This window comes from Petromyzon marinus, unplaced genomic scaffold (assembly GCF_048934315.1).
Source record: "Petromyzon marinus isolate PM22_M1 ecotype Great Lakes invasive population unplaced genomic scaffold, UKy_Petmar_22M1.pri1.0 PM_G_Scaffold_14, whole genome shotgun sequence".
In the NCBI taxonomy this organism is placed as follows: Eukaryota; Metazoa; Chordata; class Hyperoartia; order Petromyzontiformes; family Petromyzontidae; genus Petromyzon; species Petromyzon marinus.
This window is the reverse complement of record NW_027422695.1, coordinates 2,242,294-2,270,000: the sequence shown is the minus strand read 5'-3', so window position 1 is coordinate 2,270,000 and position 27,707 is coordinate 2,242,294. Positions and strand designations below refer to the sequence as shown.

Genomic DNA, 27,707 nt, shown 5'->3' with positions numbered 1-27,707 from the left:
ACAACCACCGGCACCACCAGCAGCACAACCACCGGCACCACCGCCGCTGGCCTGCAGGATGAGACGTGTAAATGCATGTAGACGTGTGTATGTGTATGTATATAGTGTGTGTGTGCGTATGTAGACGTTTGTGTGTATGTAGATGTGTGTGTGTATGTAGACGTGCCCGTGCTCGCTGCTGCTGCTGTGCGTCCGCACGATGACAGAGCGCCACGGCCTCTGTGGGCGTGAGGACATCCCAGACTCCGTCGGTGGCCAGCACCAGGTAGCGGTGGTGCCCTGGGTCCAGCCTGTAGGCGCTGACGTCCGGCTCGGGGGAGACCACAAACTGGGCGCTCGCAAAGTCGTAGCTCCAGAGGTCCCCTGTGGGTTATCGCCAACACACACACACACACACGTACACACACACACGTACACACACACACGTACCACACACACACACGTACACACACACACGTACACACACCCACACGTACACACACATGTACACACGTACACACACACACACGTACACACTCACACACGTACACACTCACACACACATACACACACACACGTACACACACGTACACACGTACACACACGTACACACACACACACACACGTACACACTCACACACGTACACACACACACGTACACACACACGTACACACACACACGTACACACACGTACACACACACACGTACACACACACGTACACACACACACGTACACACACACACACGTACACACACGTACACACGTACACACACACGCACACGTACACACGCACACACACGTACACACACACACGTACACACACGTACACACACACTTACACACGTACACACACACACACGTACACACACGTACACACACGTACACACACACATACACACACACACGGACACGTACACACACGGACACACGTACACACACACGTACACACGCACACACACACGTACACACACACGTACACACACACACGTACACACACACATACACACACGTACACACACTCGTAAACACACACGTAAACACACCTACGCGTACACACACATATACATGAACACACGTTTCACAACAACCGCCATTCGCCACTAGGTAGCGATGACATAACCAGGGCGCCTGTGCCAGGCTACGTGCACTTTTAACGCCAGATGAAGTGTCGAATGCCCGCTGGCAGGAGGTCGCCAGGAGGTGCCACGGGTGTGTATAGGTGTGTGTGTGTAGGTGTGTGTAGGTGTGTGTGTAGGGGTGTGTGTGTAGGTGTGTGTGTGTAGGTGTGTGTGTGTAGGTGTGTGTGTAGGTGTGTGTAGGTGTGTGTCCGGCAAAACAACCCCCTACCTCCTCGCGGTGCCGGACGGGCAACTCTGTTGTGGACAGTGCTGTGGGGGGAGATCCAATTTTGATTGGCTCCTCCCCTCATGGCATATGTGTCCACCACAGGGGCTAAATGGGGGCTCTGGACGGGTGCGAGGGGCTGGTAACCCCTCCACCTTCAATTGATTACCACGAAACCACGAATTAAACTGAAATATGTAACTAATAAGCTTGTGCCGGAGGCCCCGGGGAGCCAGGCGTCTATGACGTCTCCTGGCCAAACCCCAATTGGCGGAGCCAGGAGATTGAATACCTACCCTCGGGGCTACTCCAGAAACAACGAAAAGCCACTACGGGTGGCCACGTGGAATGTTCGAACGCTCACTGCAGAGGAGAGGCTGCCACTCCTCTGTCGGGAGCTGGACCGGTACCGCCTGGATCTATGCGGCATTCAGGAGGTCCGGTGGACCGGCTCTGGCTCCTGCCACTATGAGGGGTGGACAGTCCTCTACTCGGGGCAGCAGACTGCCAAACAACAGGGTGTGGGTCTTCTTTTGAACAAAAGAATGAAGGGGGCGTGGGAGCGTGGCGGTGAGGTGTGGGAAGCTGTAAGCCCCAGGCTACTTTGGGCTCGCCTTCCCATCAACCGAAGGCGAGGAATGGTGATTGTGGTTACTTATGCCCCCACCGAAGATGAACATCCGTGGAGGGATGCAGGCAAAGCCGATGAGTCAGATGCCTTCTATGACCTCCTGTCACAGGTGCTGGCTAAAGTGGCCCCTCGGGATAGAGTCATCATGTTGGGTGACTTCAATGCCCGAGTTGGTCATGATACTGGCACCTGGTCTGGAGTGATTGGAGGGCATGGGCCAGATCAGCTCAATAACAACGGTAGGAGGCTGCTAGATTTTTGTGCAGCCCATGGGCTTGTAATTACCAACACACTGTTCCGGCATCGGCGCATCCACACAACATCATGGATGCATGCCGGGTCCAAGCAAGAACATCTGCTGGACTACATAGTGACGGACCAGCGAATGCGAGCCCATGTCCTTGACACCAGGACCTACCGTGGAGCTGATCTGCCCTCTGACCATCGACTAGTCATCTGTAAGATGCGCCTGCCATTCTTCAACTCCGGTGGTGGGTGTACACCAAGGACCCCATTCCAACATAAAGTGGCCTGGTCTCAGTTATCTGATGAAAGTTGCAAGCGAGAATTTCATCATCGCTTGCGGCTGGGATTGGCATCGTCCCCGACTCCTCCTGATGTCGAGGGTAAATGGGCGAGGTTTAGGACTGTGACTCATGCAGCTGCAATGGCTGCTTTGGGTACACGGTCCAGACCTCCCCAGAGACCCTGGCTGACAGAGGAGGTGTTCAGGATGGTTGAGAAAAAGCGACAGGCCCACTGTCATCGGCTACAGAATCCCACGTCAGAGAATGAGGAGGCTTACCGCAGCCTTCGCTCGGAGGTTCGGAGAGCCGTGAGGCGCTGCAAGGATGAGTGGTGGTCGCGGGTTACTGAGGATATGGAGTCTGCCTCAGTGGCCCGTGATCACAAATCTCTATTTAACTCCATCAAAAAAGTAACCTGCAGCGCCACACCTATTACCATCATTAGGGGAAAAAAACGGTGATCCAATCTCCGACCCCCAGGAACAGGTTCGCAGATTTGCTGAGCATTTCTGTGAGGTCCTGGGGGAGGGAAAATCCCTCAGCCAGGAAAACATCATGGCACAAAGTGAGGATGACCCTGCTGAGGCTGCGGTGCCTCAAATATTGGAAGAAGTCACCCCCTGTGAGTGGCTGACTGAGGTGCCATCTGCTGAGGAAGTATTGAAGGCGATCCGGAGTCTGAGACCAGGAAAGGCAGCGGGCAGAGATGATCTCCCAAGCGAAATGCTGAGGGAGGGTGGCGTTTGTGCACAGACTGCCCTATATGACATCATAACAACAGTCTGGACCACTGGACGGGTTCCGCAGGATTGGAAGGATGCCCTGGTGGTCCCCCTTTTTAAGAAGGGGGACCGCACAGACTGTAACAACTACAGGGGCATCTCACTCCTCACTGTGCCGGGAAAGGTCCTGGCAAGGATTATTCAGCATCGCCTTGCCAGGCACGCTGAGGAGAGGCTTGCGGAGCCCCAATGCGGTTTCAGGAAAGGGCGGTCCTGCACAGATGCCATATTTTCTGTCCGTCTGCTACAGCAGAGGTGTAGGGAATTCCAACAAGACCTACATCTCTGCTTTATTGACCTGGTCAAGGCCTATGATACCATCAGTAGTCCTGGGCTCTGGGTCGATCTTCGTGCTTTTGGAGTACCTGACCCTCTGCTCACGATCATTAAGGACCTTGATGATGGTGAGCGGGCCCGGGTAAAACTACGTGGCCGGGAGTCAGAGCCATTCCCTGTACACCTTGGGGTGCGACAGGGATGTCCTCTGGCTCCCACATTATTTAACATCTATTTTGACCACGTAGTTCGTGAAGCCTTCAATAGCTGTACCGGGGGAATCTCCATATGGTACAGATATAATGGGAGGCTAATCGATGCCCGGGTGCGGTCAAGGGATGGCTCCCTATTGCTCAACCACGTTATGTATGCTGATGATTTGGTAATAGCTGCTCAGTCAGAGGAGGAGTTGGAGACGTTGCTGCTGAGACTGGAGCGTGCCACTAAGAGGTGGGGCCTTACCATCAGCCCCACCAAAACTAAGCACCTGCCTGGGTATTTTGTACCATCGGACACTCCACCCCCACAACTCCCAATCGGTGATGGGGCAGTTGTGGAGAGAGTGGAGAGTTTCCCATACCTGGGCAGTGTGCTTATGACTGGCTCCAGTTTAACAGCAGAGGTCTCACTCCGAATCAGTCGAGCGGCAATATCTTTTCATCGGTTGCGTAACGCTGTGTGGAAGCTACCTGGTCTGTCGCTCCGCACTAAGCTTGAGGTCTTCTCGGCCACGGTCATTCCCTCCCTTCTCTACGCTTGCGAAACGTGGACCCCCCTAATGGAACATCTTCGCCGGTTAGAAACATTTAGGCTGGCCTGCCTACGATCCATCCTGGGTTTAACCAGACTGGATTGTGTGAGGAGCTCACAAATCCTTGAAAGATCTGGGCAGGGTCCCATCGGTGAGCTCCTCCGGCAGGCAAGGCTGCGATGGCTGGGTCATGTAGCCCGCATGCCCAGCCACCGCATGCCGAAACAGCTTTTGTTTGGCCGGATTGAGGGGGCTAAGCAGGCGCGGCACGGGCTAGAGAAGAGATGGAGTGATGGGGTACAGGAGGACGTGGAGCTGAGTGGACTTGCCGATGACTGGTACCAGCGGTGTCAAGATCGGCCTCTGTGGAGGAGGCTCGTGAAGGATGCTACTGGGCAGTTGGAGGCAGTCGCCCTCCAACAACGGAGGGCGGAGGAGCGACGCTCAGAACAACGAGCGGAGCGCCGGGTGGCTAAAGCACAGCAGGTTGGCACAGTAGGGGGCACAGGTGGTGCATCAGCCAGTCATCTCAGTCAGTCGACCCGTGGCACCTGGGTCTGCCCAGTGACCTCCTGCCAGCGGGCGTTCGACACTTCACATGGCCTCACGGTGCACATAGCCTGGCACAAGCGTCGTGGTGATGTCACCGCCACTTAGTGGCGAATGGCGGTTGTTGTTGTGTAGGTGTGTGTGTAGGTGTGTGTGTAGCTGTGTGTGTGTAGGTGTGTGTGTGTGTGTAGGTGTGTGTGTGTAGGTGTGTGTGTAGGTGTGTGTGTAGGTGTGTGTAGGTGTGTGTGTGTGTAGGTGTGTGTGTAGGTGTGTGTGTGTGTGTAGGTGTGTGTGTAGGTGTGTGTGTGTAGGTGTGTATAGGTGTGTGTGTAGGTGTGTGTAGGTGTGTGTGTGTGTACCGAGGGAGCGTGACACGGCCAGGAAGGGGATGTCCTCCGTGGCTGAGCTTTGCTGCCCAGGGCCGCAGTGAGCCACAAGGGGCCTCCTCCAGGCCACACGGCAAGGCCCCCCTGGCTTCCTCATCACCCTGGTGGGCAGACACACAAAGACAAAGATCCCCCGTGTAGCCTTAACAGACTGTACGGGCAAGTGCTGTTAGCGAGCACACACAAAGACAAAGATCCCCCGTGTAGCCTGTAACAGACTGTAGGGGCAAGTGCTGTTAGCGAGCACACACAAAGACAAAGATCCCCCGTGTAGCCTGTAACAGACTGTAGGGGCAAGTGCTGTTAGCGAGCACACACACAGACAAAGATCCCCCGTGTAGCCTGTAACAGACTGTAGGGGCAAGTGCTGTTAGCGAGCACACACAAAGACAAAGATCCCCCGTGTAGCCTGTAACAGACTGTAGGGGCAAGTGCTGTTAGCGAGCAGCACCTACGAAGGCCGGAATGGTACACGAGGGGGTGGGTGCCCAGCACCACGCCCGGCCGCTTTTGTCTCCCTAGTGGCGATGTTTACACACCGCACCAGGTATTCATTTGAGGCTTAGTCGACCTAGGGGAGGCCCTGGACCGGTTCAGATAATCGTGACTGGTGTTGGCTGTGAGCGGGAATCGAACCCGGGTCATCAGGTTCGTAGCACAGCGCGCTAACCACTACACTACTCCTCCCCATACACCCATACACACATACACACACACATACACACACACATACACACACATATATACACACACACAACAACAACCGCCATTCGCCACTAAGTGGCGGTGACTTCACCACGACGCTTGTGCCAGGCTATGTGCACCCTGACGCCACGTGAAGTGTCGAACGCCCGCGGGCAGGAGGTCACGGGGCAGACCCAGGTGCCACGGGTCGACTGATTGAGACGACTGGCTGATGCACCACCTGTGCCCCCTACTGTGGCAACCTGCTGTGCTTTAGCCACCCGGCGTTCCGCTCGTTGTTGTGAGCATCGCTCCTCCGCCCTCCATTGTTGTTGGAGGGCGACTGCCTCCAACTGCCCAGAAGCGTCCTTCACAAGCCTCCTCCACAGAGGCCGATCTTGACACCGCTGGCACCAGTCATCGGCAAGTCCACTCAGCTCCACGTCCTCCTGTACCACATCACTCCATCTCTTCTCTAGACCGTGCCGCGCTCGTTTAGCCCCCTCAATCCGGCCGAACAAAAGCTGTATCGGCATGCGGTGGCTGGGCATGCGGGCTACATGACCCAGCCATCGCAGCCTTGCCTGCCGGAGGAGCTCACCGATGGTGCCTTGCCCAGATCTTTCAAGGATTTGTGAGCTCCTCACACAATCCAGCCTGGTTAAACCCAGGATGGATCGTAGGCAGGCCAGCCTAAATGTTTTACACCGGCGAAGATGTTCCATTAGGGGGGTCCACGTTTCGCAAGCGTAGAGAAGGGAGGGAATGACCATGGCCGAGAAGACCTGAAGCTTACTGTGGAGCGACAGACCAGGTAGCTTCCACACAGCGTTACACAACCGATGAAAAGATATTGTCGCTGGACTGATTCGGAGACCTCTGCTGTTAAACTGGAGCCGGTCATAAGCACACTGCCCAGGTATGGGAAACTCTCCACTCTCTCCACAACTGCCCCATCACCGATTGGGAGTTGTGGGGGTGGAGTGTCCGATGGTACAAAATACCCAGGCAGGTGCTTAGTTTTGGTGGGGCTGATGGTAAGGCCCCACCTCTTAGTGGCACGCTCCAGTCTCAGCAGCAGCGTCTCCAACTCCTCCTCTGAATGAGCAGCTATTACCAAATCAGCAGACATAACGTGGTTGAGCAATAGGGAGCCATCCCTTGACCGCACCCGGGCATCGATCAGCCTCCCATTATATCTGTACCATATGGAGATTCCCCCGGTACAGCTATTGAAGGCTTCACGAACTACGTGGTCAAAATAGATGTTAAATAATGTGGGAGCCAGAGGACATCCCTGTCGCACCCCAAGGTGTACAGGGAATGGCTCTGACTCCCGGCCACGTAGTTTTACCCGGGCCCGCTCACCATCATGAAGGTCAGGTACTCCAAAAGCACGAAGAACGACCCAGAGCCCAGGCCTACTGATGGTATCATAGGCACACACACACATACACACGAATGTCTTACCGCCCGCCCAGCCTCTCGATGCGTTCCCTCTCCACTGGATCCTCCGGCTTGTGGTCGCGCGTCAACGCCACGGCAAGTAGCGGCACCACCTCGTCCACCACCTCCTCCTCCACCTCGTCCACCTCCTCATCCACCACCTTGTCCACCTCCTCCACCACCTCGCCCACCTCCACCACCTTGTCCACCTCCTGGTCCACCACCACCTCCTTGTCCTCCTCTTCCATCTCGTCCACCACCTCGTCCACCTCCTCCTCCACCTCGTCCACCACCTCCTCCTTGTCCACCTCCTGCCGGGGCGGTGGTGGTGGTGGTTGTGACAGTGGTGGCCGTGGTGGTGGCGGTGGTTGTGACAGTGGTGGTGGTGGTTGTGACAGTGGTGGTGGTTGTGACAGTGGTGGTTGTGACAGTGGTGGCCGTGGTGGTGGTTGTAGTGGTGGTGGTTGTGACAGTGGTGGTGGTGGCGGTGGTGATAGTGGTTTTGACAGTGGTGGTGGTGGTTGTGACAGTGGTGGTTGTGACAGAGGTGGTGGCCGTGGTGGTGGTGGTGGTGGTTGTGACAGTGGTGGTGGCCGTGGTGGTGGTGATTGTGACAGTGGTGGTGGTTGTGACAGTGGTGGTGGCCGTGGTGGTGGTTGTGACAGTGGTGGCGGCCGTGGTGGTGGTGGTGGTTGTGACAGTGGTGGTGGTTGTGACAGTGGTGGTGGTGGTTGTGACAGTGGTGGTTGTGACAGTGGTGGTGGCCGTGGTGGTGGTGGTGGTTGTGACAGTGGTGGTGGTTGTGACAGTGGTGGTGGTGGTTGTGACAGTGGTGGTTGTGACAGTGGTGGTGGCCGTGGTGGTGGTTGTGACAGTGGTGGTTGTGACAGTGGTGGTGGTGGTTGTGACAGTGGTGGTGGTGGTTGTGACAGTGGTGGTGGTGGCGGTGGTTGTGGTGGTTGTGACAGTGGTGGTTGTGGTTGTGACAGTGGTGGTGGTGGCGGTGGTGGTGGTTGTGGTGGTTGTGACAGTGGTGGTGGTTGTGACAGTGGTGGTGGTGGTTGTGACAGTGGTGGTTGTGACAGTGGTGGTGGTGGCGGTGGTGGTGGTTGTGGTGGTTGTGACAGTGGTGGTTGTGGTTGTGGTTGTAGTTGTGGTGGTTGTGACAGTGGCGGTGGTTGCGGTGTTGCCACGGCTTGGCCGATGGCCGCTATGAAGTCCGCCACGACTTGGCCATGCGTAGGTGGGGTTCCGTCCCAGGCTAGGTGGGCCTTCACAGAAGGGGGGCCCATGTCCGAGGGGGGGTCCGCTGAATAAATGGGTCGCAGTGAGGAAGGGGGGGCCAATAAATAGACGGGGTGCGTTGAAGGGGGGGGGGGGTCCGTCGGCGGGGGTGCCCCCTCCCCGGGGGTGCCGTTGGGCGATGACGGCTCGCGAGTCTCCCACGTGGGCGACGTAGAGCTCGTCACCGCCCCTGATGAGGCAGCAGCAAGCCGTGGTGCCTGTCGTGCTGGGATGGCCCTGCCGTGTGCGCGGCCAGCTGCCTCCTGTAGGGGGGGGGGTTAGACAGGGGTGTGGGTGAGTGACTGTGTGGGTGGGTGGGTGAGTGATTGAGTGGGTGGGTGGGTGAGTGAGTGGGTGGGTGAGTGATTGAGTGGGTGGGTGAGTGACTGAGTGGGTGAGTGACTGAGTGGGTGGGTGGGTGAGTGATTGAGTGGGTGACTGAGTGGGTGGGTGAGTGGGTGGGTGATTGAGTGGGTGGGTGAGTTACTGACTGGGTGAGTGACTGTGTGAGTGGGTGGGTGGGTGATTGAGTGGGTGGGTGAGTGACTGAGTGGGTGAGTGACTGTGTGGGTGGGTGGGTGACTGAGTGGGTGGGTGGGTGAGTGACTGTCTGGGTGAGTGACTGTGTGAGTGGGTGGGTGGGTGATTGAGTGGGTGGGTGAGTGACTGAGTGGGTGAGTGACTGTGTGAGTGGGTGAGTGATTGAGTGGGTGGGTGAGTGACTGAGTGGGTGAGTGACTGTGTGGGTGGGTGAGTGACTGAGTGGGTGAGTGACTGTGTGGGTGGATGAGTGACTGAGTGGGAAGTGACTGTGTCAGTGGGTGGGTGGGTGAGTGATTGAGTGGGTGGGTGGGTGAGTGACTGTGTGAGTGGGTGGGTGAGTGATTGAGTGGGTGGGTGGGTGAGTGACTGTGTGGGTGGGTGAGTGACTGAGTGGGTGAGTGACTGTGTGAGTGGGTGGGTGGGTGAGTGACTGAGTGGGTGAGTGACTGTGTGGGTGGGTGAATGACTGTGTGGGTGAGTGACTGTGTGAGTGGGTGAATGACTGTGTGGGTGAGTGACTGTGTGAGTGGGTGGGTGGGTGAGTGACTGAGTGGGTGAGTGACTGTGTGGGTGGGTGGGTGACTGAGTGGGTGGGTGGGTGAGTGACTGTCTGGGTGAGTGACTGTGTGAGTGGGTGGGTGGGTGATTGAGTGGGTGGGTGAGTGACTGAGTGGGTGAGTGACTGTGTGAGTGGGTGAGTGATTGAGTGGGTGGGTGAGTGACTGAGTGGGTGAGTGACTGTGTGGGTGGGTGAGTGACTGAGTGGGTGAGTGACTGTGTGGGTGGATGAGTGACTGAGTGGGAAGTGACTGTGTCAGTGGGTGGGTGGGTGAGTGATTGAGTGGGTGGGTGGGTGAGTGACTGTGTGAGTGGGTGGGTGAGTGATTGAGTGGGTGGGTGGGTGAGTGACTGTGTGGGTGGGTGAGTGACTGAGTGGGTGAGTGACTGTGTGAGTGGGTGGGTGGGTGAGTGACTGAGTGGGTGAGTGACTGTGTGGGTGGGTGAGTGACTGAGTGGGTGAGTGACTGTGTGGGTGGGTGAGTGACTGAGTGGGTGAGTGACTGTGTGGGTGGGTGGGTGAGTGATTGAGTGGGTGAGTGAGTGACTGAGTGGGTGAGTGACTGTGTGAGTGGATGGGTGAGTGATTGAGTGACTGTGTGGGTGGGTGAGTGACTGAGTGGGTGAGTGACTGTGTGAGTGGGTGGGTGGGTGAATGACTGTGTGGGTGAGTGACTGTGTGAGTGGGTGAATGACTGTGTGGGTGAGTGACTCTGTGAGTGAGTGACTGTGTGAGTGGGTGAATGACTGTGTGGGTGAGTGACTCTGTGAGTGGGTGGGTGGGTGAGTGATTGAGTGGGTGGGTGAGTGTGCAAAAAAAAACCTCTGGAAGGTAAGATGGACAATTGTTGCTAGGAATTTTATGTTATTAAATTTGTTTAAAAAAATTGAATTGTAAAAGTTTTTTTTGCATTTTGAAACGTTTTACAATTTTCAATGTTATTGAACAAAAATATATCAAATATGAAAAATAGTGCGAGAATCTCTTACACATTAGTCATGGGTGAAATAAATGTATCGTGCAACATTCACTGCCATTAATGCAGTGCTACAGTGAAATGCAGCGAAGTGTTTGATGACGTTATTTCTGTCAATATTCCCTGCCATTACATTGAGACAAAATAAAATTAGACTCTGATCAATTTATTGGTAACTCTACCGCTTCTCTTTGCTCTTCGTTATTTCCTAGGTAACTTCAGACAGCATCAGCCACACTCACGTTTCTTCACTCTCCGCTATCAAGCAGCGTCCATCGGAGAAGATCAAATTCATTATGAGACCTCCTTTGCCAGTAACAATATATAGTAATAGGTTTTACCCTTTTAACTGGCAGAAAAACTGACACCTTTATTCAAAGCATCATGTTTGCAATAACCACAGTACAAGCAGTCAAAATGCAAACAAAAGAGACAACTCTGATAATAATATTGGCACTGTCCTTGAATTTGATTGGTCCACACCCGAGACGGCTTTTCTTAGAGCCGTCTCCACTGGTGTTGGACCAGACGACGCCAAAAGGCGTACAACTCAAAAACAGCGTACTATCAGAGTATTGAGGGCTCGGGGTGAGCATTTACAACCTAGTAATAGTTTTTACCCTTTTTATTATCAGAGTTGTCTCTTTTGTTTGCATTTTGACTGCTTGTGTTGTGGTTATTGCAAACATGATGCCTTGAATAAAGGTGTCAGTTTTTGTGCCAGTTAAAAGGGTAAAACCTATTCCTATACTAAGATCAAATTCGTCAGTTAACAGCTTCGGGTGATTGAAAACAGCGCTAAGGTGAAGTTACGGGGGGGGGGGGGGGTTGTTCAAATTGCGCAGCAGCCACAGAGAATGTTCCCCCTTCGTCTATTGTGGAAGATACAGAAGACTTCCCTGATCAACAAATTAAACCAATTTCAATGTTTATTTTGCCTCTATCAGCTACATTTGGCCCCAATCACACGACAAAACGTTGTGCCTTTTGGCGTCATCATCACCTGGTCTAACACTGCAAGTGTGAGACGTCATCATCATCTGGTCTAACACCGCAAGTGTGAGACGTCATCATCATCTGGTCTAACACCGCAAGTGTGAGACGTCATCATCACCTGGTCTAACACCGCAAGTGTGAGACGTCATCATCATCTGGTCTAACACCGCAAGTGTGAGACGTAATCATCACGTGGTCTAACACCGCAAGTGTGAGACGTCATCATCATCACCTGGTCTAACGCCGCAAGTGTGAGGCGTCATCATCATCTGGTCTAACATCGCAAGTGTGAGACGTCATCATCATCATCTGGTCTAACACCGCCTGTGTGAGACGTCATCATCATCTGGTCTAACACCGCAAGTGTGAGACGTCATCATCATCGCCTGGTCTAACACCGCGCGTGAGACGTCATCATCACCTGGTCTAACACCGCGCGTGAGACGTCATCATCACCTGGTCTAACACCGCATGTGTGAGACGTCATCATCACCTGGTCTAACACCACAAGTGTGAGACGTCATCATCACCTGGTCTAACACCGCAAGTGTGAGACGTCATGATCATCTGGTCTAACACCGCAAGTGTGAGATGTCATCATCACCTGGTCTAACACCGCAAGTGTGAGACGTCATAATCACCTGGTCTAACGCCGCGTGTGTGAGACGTCATCATCACCTGGTCTAACACCGCAAGTGTGAGACGTCATCATCATTTGGTCTAACGCCACATGTGTGAGACGTCATCATCACCTGGTCTAACACCGCAAGTGTGAGACGTCATCATCACCTGGTCTAACACCGCAAGTGTGAGACGTCATTATCACCTGGTCTAACACCACAAGTGTGAGACGTCATCATCACCTGGTCTAACACCGCAAGTGTGAGACGTCATCATCACCTGGTCTAACACCACAAGTGTGAGACGTCATCATCACCTGGTCTAACACCGCAAGTGTGAGACGTCATCATCACCTGGTCTAACACCACAAGTGTGAGACGTCATCATCATCTGGTCTAACAACGCGTGTGAGACGTCATCATCACCTGGTCTAGCACCGCAAGTGTGAGACGTCACCATCACCTGGTCTAACACGGCAAGTGTGAGACGTCATCATCACCTGGTCTAACACGGCAAGTGTGAGACGTCATCGTCATCTGGTCTAACACCGCGTGTGTGACGTCATCATCACCTGGTCTAACACCACAAGTGTGAGACGTCATCATCATCATCTGGTCTAACACCGCAAGTGTGAGACGTCATCATCATCTGGTCTAACACCGCAAGTGTGAGACGTCATCATCACCTGGTCTAACACCGCAAGTGTGAGACGTCATGATCATCTGGTCTAACACCGCAAGTGTGAGATGTCACCATCACCTGGTCTAACACCGCAAGTGTGAGACGTCATCGTCATCTGGTCTAACACCGCGTGTGTGACGTCATCGTCACCTGGTCTAACACCGCAAGTGTGAGACGTCATTATCACCTGGTCTAACACCACAAGTGTGAGACGTCATCATCACCTGGTCTAACACCGCAAGTGTGAGACGTCATCATCACCTGGTCTAACACCACAAGTGTGAGACGTCATCATCACCTGGTCTAACACCGCAAGTGTGAGACGTCATCATCACCTGGTCTAACACCACAAGTGTGAGACGTCATCATCATCTGGTCTAACACCGCGTGTGAGACGTCATCATCACCTGGTCTAGCACCGCAAGTGTGAGACGTCATCATCACCTGGTCTAACACGGCAAGTGTGAGACGTCATCATCACCTGGTCTAACACGGCAAGTGTGAGACGTCATCGTCATCTGGTCTAACACCGCGTGTGTGACGTCATCATCACCTGGTCTAACACCACAAGTGTGAGACGTCATCATCATCATCTGGTCTAACACCGCAAGTGTGAGACGTCATCAGCATCTGGTCTAACACCGCAAGTGTGAGACGTCATCATCACCTGGGCTAACACCGCAAGTGTGAGACGTCATGATCATCTGGTCTAACACCGCAAGTGTGAGATGTCATCATCACCTGGTCTAACACCGCAAGTGTGAGACGTCATAATCATCTGGTCTAACACCGCAAGTGTGAGACGTCATCATAATCTGGTCTAACACCGCAAGTGTGAGACGTAATCATCACCTGGTCTAACACCGCAAGTGTGAGACGTCATCATCATCGCCTGGTCTAACACCGCGCGTGAGACGTCATCATCACCTGGTCTAACACCGCGCGTGAGAAGTCATCATCACCTGGTCTAACACCGCATGTGTGAGACGTCATCATCACCTGGTCTAACACCGCAAGTGTGAGACGTCATCATCATCTGGTCTAACACCGCAAGTGTGAGACGTCATCATCACCTGGTCTAACACCGCAAGTGTGAGATGTCATAATCACCTGGTCTAACGCCGCGTGTGTGAGACGTCATCATCACCTGGTCTAACACCGCAAGTGTGAGACGTCATCATCATCTGGTCTAACGCCGCGTGTGTGAGACGTCATCATCACCTGGTCTAACACCGCAAGTGTGAGACGTCATCGTCATCTGCTCTAACACCGCGTGTGTGACGTCATCATCACTTGGTCTAACACCGCAAGTGTGAGACGTCATCATCACCTGGTCTAACACCGCAAGTGTGAGACGTCATCGTCATCTGGTCTAACACCGCGTGTGTGACGTCATCATCACCTGGTCTAACACCGCAAGTGTGAGACGTCATTATCATCATCTGGTCTAACACCGCAAGTGTGAGACGTCATCGTCATCTGGTCTAACACCGCGTGTGTGACGTCATCATCACCTGGTCTAACACCACAAGTGTGAGACGTCATCATCATCTGGTCTAACACCGCGTGTGAGACGTAATCATCACCTGGTCTAGCACCGCAAGTGTGAGACGTCATCATCACCTGGTCTAACACCGCAAGTGTGAGACGTCATCGTCATCTGGTCTAACACCGCGTGTGTGACGTCATCATCACCTGGTCTAACACCGCAAGTGTGAGACGTCATCATCATCATCTGGTCTAACACCGCAAGTGTGAGACGTCATCATCATCTGGTCTAACACCGCGTGTGAGACGTCATCATCACCTGGTCTAGCACCGCAAGTGTGAGACGTCATCATTACCTGGTCTAACGCCGCAAGTGTGAGACGTCATCATCACCTGGTCTAACACCGCGTGTGAGACGTCATCATCACCTGGTCTAACACTGCGTGTGAGACGTCATCATCACCTGGTCTAACACCGCAAGTGTGAGACGTCATCATCATCTGGTCTAACACCGCAAGTGTGAGACGTCATCATCACCTGGTCTAACACCGCAAGTGTGAGACGTCATGATCATCTGGTCTAACACCGCAAGTGTGAGATGTCATCATCACCTGGTCTAACACCGCAAGTGTGAGACGTCATAATCATCTGGTCTAACACCGCAAGTGTGAGACGTCATCATAATCTGGTCTAACACCGCAAGTGTGAGACGTAATCATCACCTGGTCTAACACCGCAAGTGTGAGACGTCATCATCATCGCCTGGTCTAACACCGCGCGTGAGACGTCATCATCACCTGGTCTAACACCGCGCGTGAGAAGTCATCATCACCTGGTCTAACACCGCATGTGTGAGACGTCATCATCACCTGGTCTAACACCGCAAGTGTGAGACGTCATCATCATCTGGTCTAACACCGCAAGTGTGAGACGTCATCATCACCTGGTCTAACACCGCAAGTGTGAGACGTCATAATCACCTGGTCTAACGCCGCATGTGTGAGACGTCATCATCACCTGGTCTAACACCGCAAGTGTGAGACGTCATCATCATCTGGTCTAACACCGCAAGTGTGAGACGTCATCATCACCTGGTCTAACACCGCAAGTGTGAGACGTCATAATCACCTGGTCTAACGCCGCGTATGTGAGACGTCATCATCACCTGGTCTAACACCGCAAGTGTGAGACGTCATCATCATCTGGTCTAACGCCGCGTGTGTGAGACGTCATCATCACCTGGTCTAACACCGCAAGTGTGAGACGTCATCGTCATCTGCTCTAACACCGCGTGTGTGACGTCATCATCACTTGGTCTAACACCGCAAGTGTGAGACGTCATCATCACCTGGTCTAACACCGCAAGTGTGAGACGTCATCGTCATCTGGTCTAACACCGCGTGTGTGACGTCATCATCACCTGGTCTAACACCGCAAGTGTGAGACGTCATTATCATCATCTGGTCTAACACCACAAGTGTGAGACGTCATCATCATCTGGTCTAACACCGCGTGTGAGACGTAATCATCACCTGGTCTAGCACCGCAAGTGTGAGACGTCATCATCACCTGGTCTAACACCGCAAGTGTGAGACGTCATCGTCATCTGGTCTAACACCGCGTGTGTGACGTCATCATCACCTGGTCTAACACCGCAAGTGTGAGACGTCATCATCATCATCTGGTCTAACACCGCAAGTGTGAGACGTCATCATCATCTGGTCTAACACCGCAAGTGTGAGACGTCATCATCACCTGGTCTAACGCCGTAAGTGTGAGATGTCATCGTCACCTGGTCTAACGCCGCAAGTGTGAGACGTCATCATCACCTGGTCTAACACCGCGTGTGAGACGTCATCATCACCTGGTCTAACACTGCGTGTGAGACGTCATCATCACCTGGTCTAACACCGCAAGTGTGAGACGTCATCATCATCTGGTCTAACACCGCAAGTGTGAGACGTCATTATCACCTGGTCTAACACCGCAAGTGTGAGACGTCATGATGACCTGGTCTAACACCGCAAGTGTGAGACGTCATCATCATCTGGTCTAACACCGCAAGTGTGAGACGTCATCATCATCTGGTCTAACACCGCAAGTGTGAGACGTCATCATCATCTGGTCTAACATCGCAAGTGTGAGACGTCATCGTCACCTGGTCTAACACCGCAAGTGTGAGACGTCATCATCACCTGGTCTAACACCGCAAGTGTGAGACGTCATCATCATCTGGTCTAACACCGCAAGTGTGAGACGTCATCATCACCTGGTCTAACACCGCGCGTGAGACGTCATCATCATCTGGTCTAACGCCGCAAGTGTGTGACGTCATCATCACCTGGTCTAACACCGCAAGTGTGAGACGTCATCATCACCTGGTCTAACACCTCAAGTGTGAGACGTCATCATCACCTGGTCTAACACCGCAAGTGTGAGACGTCATCGCCATCTGGTCTATCACCGCAAGTGTGAGACGTCATCATCATCTCGTCTAACACCGCAAGTGTGAGACGTCATCATCATCACCTGGTCTAACACCACAAGTGTGAGACGTCATCATCACCTGGTCTAACGCCGCGTGTGTGACGTCATCATCATCTGGTCTAACACCGCAAGTGTGAGACGTCATCATCACCTGGTCTAACACCGCAAGTGTGAGACGTCATCATCACCTGGTCTAACACCGCAAGTGTGAGACTTCATCATCACCTGGTCTAACACCGCAATTGTGAGACGTCATCATCATCTAGTCTAACACCGCAAGTGTGAGACGTCATCATCACCTGGTCTAACACCACAAGTGTGAGACGTCATCATCATCTAGTCTAACACCGCAAGTGTGAGACGTCATCACCATCTGGTCTAACACCGCAAGTGTGAGACGTCATCATCATCTGGTCTAACACCGCAAGTGTGAGACGTCATTGTCACCTGGCCTAACACCGCAAGTGTGAGACGTCATCATCACCTGGTCTAACACCGCAAGTGTGAGACGTCATCATCATCTGGTCTAACACCGCAAGTGTGAGACATCATCATCATCACCTGGTCTAACACCGCGTGTGAGACGAGGCTCTAAGGGAAGCTGTCTCGGGTGTGGACTTATCAATTCCACCGCCAATACATTATCAGAGCTGCCTGTTTTTTGTTTGCATTCCGACCGCAGCTATTGTGCTCAATGCACAAACAATGACTCCTTGTACACGAAAAACATTGGTGTAAGTTTTGTTGCCAGATGAAAGGGTTACTTTTTTTATCATATTGTGCTACAGGCAAACGAGGTGCAAATGGTGGAACAAAACGTTAATTTAGTGTAGTGTATAGTGTAGTGTATAGTGTAATGTAGTGTGTAGTGTAGTGTGTAGTATATAGTGTAGTGTAGTGTATAGTAGTGTATAGTGTAGTGTATAGTGTAGTGTATAGTGTAGTGTATAGTAGTGTATAGTAGTGTATAGTGTAGTGTATAGTGTAGTGTATAGTAGTGTAGTGTATAGTAGTGTAGTGTATAGTGTAGTGTATAGTAGTGTAGCGTACAGTAGTGTATAGTAGTGTATAGTGTAGTGTATAGTGTAGTGTATAGTAGTGTATAGTAGTGTAGTGTATAGTAGTGTATAGTGTAGTGTATAGTGTAGTGTATAGTAGTGTATAGCAGTGCAGTGTATAGTGTAGTGTATAGTAATGTATAGTGTAGTGTATAGTGTAGTATACAGTGTAGTGTATAGTAGTGTAGTGTATAGTGTAGTGTATAGTGTAGTGTATAGTAGTGTAGTGTATAGTAGTGTAGTGTATAGTGTAGTGTATAGTGTAGTGTATAGTAGTGTATAGTGTAGTGTATAGTAGTGTATAGTGTAGTGTATAGTGTAGTGTATAGTGTAGTGTATATAGTAGTGTATAGTAGTGTATAGTAGTGTAGTGTACAGTAGTGTATAGTGTAGTGTATATAGTAGTGTAAAGTAGTGTATAGTGTAGTGTATAGTATAGTAGTGTATAGTGTAGTGTATAGTGCAGCGCGCGTGAGACCCACCCAGCTCCTCCCACATGGCGCGCTGGCACGCCAGGAAGCCGTCACGGATTGCGTGGCAAACTCCCGCGGGGTCGGCGGCGCCCCACAGCCCGGGCTGGGCGCGGATCGAGGGCCAGAGGCAGCGGCGGGCGAATCGAGCGGCCTGGGGGCCGCCGTGGCCGTCGAACACGGCCAGGAAGATGGCGTCCCCGTCGCCCTCGGTGGAGACCTGCGGGCACGGGGCGGCGAGGGGAACGTCACGTGACGCGAGCGGTGCATTGTGGGTCGGTCCTAGGCCTCGACCGGCGACCCGGCGGACAAAGAGGACAAAGATCCCCCGTGCAGCCTTAGCGGACCGTGGAGGCGAGTGCCGTTAGCGAGCGGCGCCCGCGATGGCCGCGAGGGCACACGAGGGGGTGGGTGGCCGGCACCACGCCCGGCCGCCTTTGTCTCCCCAGTGGCGATGTTCACGCACCGCACCAGGTACTCGTTTGAGGCCGAATCGACCTAGGGGGAGGCCCAGGACCGGTTCAGATAATCGTCACTGGGCGTTGGCCGTGAGCGGGAATCGAACCCGGGTCGCCAGGTTCATAGTGCAGCGCGCTAACCGCTACACTATCGCTCCCCACACACACAGAGACACACACAGAGACACACACAGAGACACAGAGACACACACACACAGACACACAGAGAGACACACAGAGACACACACACAGAGACACACAGACACACACACAGACACACACAGAGACACACAGAGACATACACAGACACAGAGACACACACACAGAGACATACAGACACACACACACAGACACACACAGAGACACACAGAGACACACACACAGAGACACACAGACACACACAGACACACACAGAGACACACAGAGACACACACAGACACACAGATACACACACAGACACACACAGACACACACACAGACACACACAGACACACACAGAGACACACAGAGACACTCACACACAGACACACACAGACACACACACAGACACACACACAGACACACACACACAGACACACACAGACACACACACAGACACACACACAGACACACACAGAGACACACACAGAGACACACACAGACACACAGAGACACACATACACACAGACACACACAGAGACACACAGACACACACACAGACACACACAGAGACACACAGAGACACACACAGACACACACACAGAGACACACACACAGACACACACACACACAGACACACACACACAGACACACACACAGAGACACACACACAGACACACACACACAGACACACACACAGACACACACACACAGACACACACACAGACACACACAGAGACACACACACACAGACACACACACAGACACACACACAGAGACACACACAGAGACACACACACACAGACACACACACAGAAACACACACACAGACACACACACACAGACAAACACAGAGACAAACACAGAGACACACACACAGAGACACACACACAGAGACACACACACACAGAGACACACACACAGACACACAGACACACACACAGACACACACACACAGACACACACACAGACACACACACAGAGACACACACAGACACACACAGAGACACACAGACACACACACAGACACACACACACAGACACACACAGAGACACACACACAGACACACACACAGACACACACAGAGACACACACACACACAGACACACACACAGACACACACACACAGAGACTCCGCCCACCTCTGTGATGTCCTCCATGTAGCGCCGCCCCCCACGGTTGGAATCGGCGCTCACGATCAGCTTCAATGGGCTCGACATGGTGCAACCTTAACACACACACAGAGACAGACACATACAGACACACAGAGACACACACACATACAAAACAAACAAAGATCCCCCATATAGCCTTAACAGACTGTAGGGGCAAGTGCTGTTAGCGAGCACCTATGAAGGCCGGAACGGTACACGAGGGGGTGGGTGGCCAGCACCACGCCCGACCGCCTTTGTCTCCCTAGTGGCGATATTTACACACCGCACCAGGTACTCATTTTGAGGCTGAGTCGACCTAGGGGAGGCCCGGGACCGGTTCAGATAATCGTCACTGGTGTTGGCCGTGAGCGGGAATCGAACCCGGGTCGCCAGGTTCATAGCGCAGCGCGCTAACCGCTACACTGTCGCTCCCCCAAACACACACATACACACACACAGACACACACACAGAGACACACACAGACACACACACACAGACACACACACACAGACACACACACAGACACACACACACAGACACACACACACAGATACACAAACACAGATACACACAGACACACACACACAGACACACACACACAACAACCTGTGTCTCTGTGTGTGTGTGTCTGTGTGTGTCTTTGGTGCAACCTTTCCCCACACATACACACACAATAACCTGTGTGTGTCTCTGTGTGTCTGTGTGTGTCTCTGTGTGTGTCTGTGTGTGTCTCTGTGTGTGTCTGTGTGTGTGTCTGTGTGTGTGTCTGTGTGTGTGTCTCTGGTGCAACCTCACCCCACACACAACAACCTCTGTGTGTCTGTGTGTGTGTCTCTCTGTGTGTCTGTGTGTGTCTGTGTGTCTGTGTGTGTGTCTGTGTGTGTGTGTGTCTCTGGTGCAACCTCACCCCACACACACAACCACCTCTGTGTGTCTGTGTGTGTGTCTGTGTGTGTCTGTGTCTCTCTGTGTGTGTGTCTGTGGTGCAAGTTTACCCCACACACACACAACCTGTGTCTGTGTGTGTCTCTGTGTGTGTCTGTGTGTGTCTCTTGTGCAACCTCACCCCACACACACACACACAGCCTGTGTGTCTGTGTGTGTCTGTGTGTGTCTGTGTGTGTGTCTGTGTGTGTGTCTCTGGTGCAACCTCACCCCACACACACAACCTGTGTGTCTGTGTGTGTCTCTGTGTGTCTGTGTGTGTGTCTCTTGTGCAACCTCACCCCACACACACACACAACCTGTGTGTCTGTGTGTATGTCTGTGTGTGTGTAGTCGTGCTCTCACTGCGGGCTACTCACAACACTGATGACAAATGTCGCCGTGACTACCACGTTTTTGCCAGTCGTAAAATGACAGATTAATAATAAACACAAATTAGGTTAATAATGAAAAATGACAGATTAATAATACACACAAATTAGGTTAATAATGAAAAATGACAGATTAATGACAGACTCATAATGAACAATGACAGATTAATAATGAAAACCACAGACTAATCATGGAAAATGACAGATTAATAATAAACAGAAAAGCCTTAAAGCCCTAAGCGTGTTGTGGTGGCAGCAGCAGCAGCAGTGACGAGGTACACCACGTGACGTTGCCGGGGCAAGCCAGGGCAAGCCAGGGCAACACACAGCCTCACACTACACACACAGCCTCACACCACACACAGCCTCACACTACACACAGCCTCACACCACACACAGCCTCACAGTACACACACAGCCTCACACTAAACACACACAGCCTCACACTACACACACACAGCCTCACACTACACACACAGCCTCACACCACACACAGCCTCACACTACACACACAGCCTCACACCACACACACAGCCTCACACTACACAACGTGACGTCACCACGACGCTTGTGCCAGGCTAGGTGCACATTGAGGCAGTCACGTGAAGTGTCGAACGCCCGCTGGCAGGAGGTCACGGGGCAGACCCAGCAGGTGCCACGGGTGACCGAGATGAGTGGCTGATGCACCACCTGTGCCCCCTACTGTGCCAACCTGCTGTGCTTTATCCAGCTGGCGCTCCGCTCGTTGTTGTGAGCGTCGCTCCTCCACCCTTCGTTGTTGTTGGAGGGCGACTGCCTCCAACTACCCAGCAGCAGCAGCGTCCTTCACGAGCCTCCTCCTCCACAGAGGTCACACTCCACACACACTCACTACCCCACAAAGCCCCGCCCCTCACAGGCTCCGCCCCCGCCCACAGCCCCGCCCACAGCCCCACCCACAGCCCCGCCCACAGCCCCGGTGCGTGACAGATGGAGGCTGCTGTTGTGTTCAGCTTGCAGGAGGAGAATCCCAAGAGCTGTGAAGCCTCTACGGGGAGCGTCTCCACGTCGCCGTGAAGATCTTTTAACAAACTCCCGAGCACAAGAAAGCCCATCCCGATCGAGTCGCTCGCATGTCCTGAAGAGATGTGAGCCACTCTCAAAGGGAACGCCGATCTCATTTACACACCGACCCCCCTGGTTCCATCTGTGGGGGGCTAGTGCCCCCCTCCACACTCCCCATTAGGTGGGGGGGGGCTGACGTCACACTCCCCCCTCCCCCGCGAGCAGGTGGAGTGTGACGTCAGCACCCCTCCACCCCCCCACTCGCTGCTGGCGGCTGCTCAGAGTTAATTATTTATTTATACAAAGCCGTTGTGTCAACAGCCAACAGGCGCGCTGGACGGCCCTCCCCCACCCACGTGACCCCCTCCCCCACCCACGTGACCCCCCCCCCCCGCGCGCGTGGGTGCGGGCAGCCGCAGTAGGGTAGTTTAATATGCGGCGCGTGCTCGGCAAGCAATTAATTAATTAATATCTGCACGCGCTCGGTAAACAATTAATTAATTAATCTCTGCACGCGCTGGGTAAACAATTAATTAATTAATCTCTGCGCGCGCTGGGTAAGCAATTCATTAATTAATCTCTGCGCGCTCGCTCGCGGTGAAGGTCAAACGTCCCTCTGTTTAATTATTTATTTATGGCTGCCTATGCTGATTAAAGCCACCCACACACCACAAACACCGTCGTGCGCCGATCGCTGTCCCACCGCTCTTCACAAAGATCCCCCATATAGCCTTAACAGACTGTAGGGGCAAGTGCTGTTAGCGAGCACCTATGAAGGCCATAACCGCTCTTCACACACGCACACACGCACATGCACACACACATCACAAAGTCAGTCTGCGCTAAGATTTATTTCCCGTGTATGTCTCCCTCCAGCCAGCAGCAGCCCTTCCTCCTCTCTCACCTACCCGTCTCAGAGTGCGTCCACCGCCTAAGCCCGAGCCGACCGAACTGGCCTCCCTTGTCCGTGTCCGCCGCTCACCTCTGCGGCCACTGCCGCTGCCGCCCGACGGGGCCGAGGGAGATGTTCTCTCTCTCTCTCTCGCCTTGGGGGACTTTGTCTCGTCGATCGCTCTCAGCTCCACCCTGCGGGCGTCCCGAGCGCGGACCCTGAGGACGGCTAGCTTGTCTCCCGCCGCCGCCGCCGCTCCAGAAGGACTCTGCCACAAATTCTCCCTCCTGCACCACCCTTATATATGTCCCAAGCCCCTTAACCCCGCCCCCCACCCCCCGGGTCATGTGACGTCATCCTGCGCATCCAATCGAATCCTCTTTGCGGCCGTTAGGAGCGCTCTGGCCATTGGGGATGGGGGGAGGGGGTGGTCACGTCATCCACCCCCCTCCCCATTGTCTCTCTCTGTGTCTACTTATTATCGGCCCGTTGCTTTAACCCTCCCAGCCCGCTGTTTACTCTGACGCTGGGTGCTGGATGAAGTTCCCACCACCCCCACGTGTTGTGTATGCTTCATCGCGGCCGGCCTGTAAAGCTCTAAGCTCTATGCCCCCCTTTTTTGTGGGGGGAGGGCACCATATAATCCTGTCTGGGGGGGCTCAGAAAATTTCCTGGTCCGGGGAAACCGTGGAACGTCCCCGCTAGTGGGGTCCTCGGGTGAAAACCCATCGTACCACGTGATCCCTGCTAGTGGGGTCCTCTGGTGAAAACCCATCGTACCACGTGATCCCTACTAGTGGAGTCCTCGGGTGAAAACCCATCGTACCACGTGATCCCTGCTAGCGGGGTCCTCGGGTGAAAACCCATCGTACCACATGATCCCTGCTAATGGAGTTCTCGGGTGGAAACCCATCATACCACGTGATCCCTCCTCGAGACCCTACGGGGGGCGCATGCGAGTGTTTAGTGGGGGCGTGCGTGCGTTCGTGGGGGGGGGGGGAGGCCGAGCTGCCCCGCTCCGGTGGCACCACACATCACGTCTTCCAATGCCAAACGAATCTTGTTCAGGGGCCTATAGCTTGGCCCCTGATCTAAGAGAGAATTAGACTGCTACGCGCTGAACTAGATCACGCGGACGAGACACTCTGGAAATCGCACTTAACAATGACGGGGGGGAAATAAAATGTCTACGTCTGATTGGGAACATGTAGATAACGTGTCAGCTGAATGTAAAGATAACCTGATTTCCAAGTTCAACCTCCTTTCCAAGAAGAAGTCAGATCAACACGTTAAAAAGTTTGACGTTGACGAGGTTGTTATTAATCTTGAGTAATAGCCCTATTTGCAACGGTCTGAAGCCGGCTTTGGCTAACGGTTAAACTTTGTAGTCACCACAAACACAAACCAGCGGATGACATTGTTGCCCAGGTCCATGTCGCTCTTAAGGGTTTGGGGACACGTGGCTGCAGACGCGACAAGATCTGAGATCGCTGCAACCCTCAAGAGCGCTAAGATGCCAGCCAGCAACGTCAGTAAGGATGAGCGTTTTGAGTTATCTCAATTGAAAAAGAGAGATGATATCGTGATCCTCTCAGCCGATAAGGGCAATGCCACGGTCATCATGGACAAAATCACATAGAGCAATAACAATTCAGGAGCTACTTAATGATGGTAGCTACACAAAAAATTTAAAGAGATCCCACCAACAGCCTCGTTACAAAAACGAACAGCATCATCACTGATTCAGCTTCATTAATTTAACAGACCAAAACGGTTTTCCTTAAAACCTTCTGCTGCTAGACCACCCAGATTATATGGCTTACCAAAAATCCATAAAGGTACACCACTCCGTCCCATCGTCTCCACCATTGGCTCACCCACCTACAAACTGGCCCAATATCTGAGACCTTACAGCCATTCACTGGTAAGACCACCTCTTCTGTACTTAACTCAGCTCACCTGGTATCTTCAATTAAAGACATCTCACTGTCCCCAGGTGACTTACTCGTCAGTTTCGATGTAGTTTCTTTGTTCACCAAAGTTCCTGTGCCCGATACCCATTGCAATCATTGAGGTTTTGGTCCATCAAGGATTGAATGCCAATGTACCGGCCCTGGCGAGACACTGCCTCACCAATACTCACCCGGAATGGAACATTCGACAAACAAGTTGAAGGCACCCCAATGGGTTCTCCCTTATTACCGGTTGTGGCCAATATTTTCATGGAAAATTTTGGAGACGGACGCCATCCAGGCATCCACTCTACGTCCGTCCTTGTGGAAGAGCTACGTGGATGACACGTTTGTCATCTGGCCACATGGCCGACCGGCTCAAAATAAAATTCCTCAACCACATCAATTCCATAAACCCAGCCATCAAATTCACCACAGAGGTAGAAACGGATGGCATGCTACCTTTCTTGTATGTCTCAATCAAAGAGAGACCAGATGGCTCAATGAGCCATTCTTTCTACAGGAGAGTAACCCAGACTGACGGCTACCTAAAACCCGAATCCCAGCACCATCCATCCCGGAAGAATTCCCTCGTCAAAACGCTACACCAGAGCTCAGTGCATCTCCGGCCACGAACGCCTGACCAGTGAACTCAAAACACGTACACCAAGCCCTCAAGGCGAATGGATTGTCTGACTACACAATCCGCAAAGTAGTGGTACCCCAAACTTTCGCAGTTCTTAAAAATTCTCTTTTCACACCATCAATATGTAAACTCCCCCTCCCCCCCCCCTGCGCCAACCGGCATGTGCACCCGCATGTACACCATTCATCATGCTAAGTCGGCCAATCAAATGCTAATTTTTTACACTAATTCCTTTGTCAAGGCACCTTGTTTCCTCGCACACAGCTTAAAGGTCGCGGTCTGAGCGTGGCTGTGTTTCACTCCAGCTCTGTCCTCGAGACAGCCCGGTCCCTTCACCTGATGAAGGCCGCTTGTGTTGTGGCCGAAACGTCGTGATTTTTGTTGTTTTATTTTTTTAACCTACGTGACTTTACCGAATAGAACCAAAGAGTACGTGAGGAAGGAGCCATCTGAGGATCCAATAAAAACCATCACCCTGCCATACATAGCAGGGGTAACCAAAAGGATTTCCAAAATCATGAACAAACACAAGATCCAGGTACGATTTAACACAGTACATAAAATTCGCGATCTGATCCCATCTGTGAAAGACAAGATTCCTGACATGCAATATCCCGGCGTCTACAAACTAAGCTGTGTCTGCAGTTACATTGGGGAAACTAAGCGACGTGTCTCAGACCGTGTTCGTGACCAGAAGGCAGATTTGGTAACACGGTAGGACCAACGCTTCTACCGTGGCTGATGATTATTTTAATACTACGGCTGGCTCACACGAAGTTGATTTCTCTAAGACGATGGCCATCAACAAAGATTCGTTCATGAAGCCATCCATATACACAGCAGACACAATTTCAACCTGTGTATAGTGTAGTGTATGGTGTAGTGTATAGTGTAGTGTATAGTGTAGTGTATAGTGTAGTGTATCGTGTAGTGTATAGTAGTGTATAGTGTAGTGTACAGTGTATTGTATAGTGTAGAGTATAGTGTAGTGTATAGTGTAGTGTATAGTGTAATGTATAGTGTAGTGTATAGTGTAGTGTACAGTATAGTGTAGTATATATAGTGTAGTGTATAGTGTAATGCATAGTGTAGTGTGTAGTGTAGTGTAGTACACTAGCACATCACACTGGTGGGTTAGCGAGCCAAGCAACAACATTTGCACTCTGGACACCGTGACATTTCGCCAGCAATCACAACAACCAGCTTCGTCAGGCGACAGCCACATTTGTGCATTTATTCATTCACACAATCTAACCCGGCTGATATCGGCTCGCCGAAAACCAACAGCGTCAAACTACGAAAGTGTCGTGGCATCGCGGGAGCGGCCGATGAAACTGGCCGGGTTCGGGGAGAAATAAAAAAACCGAGACGCTGACGTGGCGCACGAAGGCCCACGGCGTTGTACGCGCCATCGTGACGCCGCCTGTCGCCCCGACAAAACAATAATATAAACACGCGGAACTCCCTCTCGGTGCCGGACGTCGTGACGGACCGTGCCGATGTCGCCGCTCGTCGACCCCCAGCCACGCGAGGGAGAATTTAAATTCTCCCCCCACCCCCCACCCCCTTCTCCCTGGCTCCCTGG

At 52.7% G+C, this 27,707-nt stretch overlaps 1 protein-coding gene across 1 annotated transcript in view; it reads right to left on the bottom strand.

Annotated features, from left to right (window-relative positions):
• The window catches only part of LOC142910247 (protein phosphatase 1D-like), a 28,442-nt gene extending 908 nt beyond the window's left edge, over positions 1-27,534 (bottom strand). Inside the window, exons 1-6 of the mRNA XM_076059952.1 lie at positions 27,499-27,534; positions 18,533-18,740; positions 8,804-8,904; positions 7,382-7,569; positions 5,201-5,328; positions 117-363 (exon numbers count right to left, since the gene is read on the bottom strand). Of these exons, the coding sequence (XP_075916067.1) occupies positions 117-363; positions 5,201-5,328; positions 7,382-7,569; positions 8,804-8,904; positions 18,533-18,740; positions 27,499-27,534 (908 nt within the window). The remainder of the gene's footprint in view (positions 1-116; positions 364-5,200; positions 5,329-7,381; positions 7,570-8,803; positions 8,905-18,532; positions 18,741-27,498) is intronic.
• Positions 27,535-27,707: the final 173 nt, after the last annotated feature.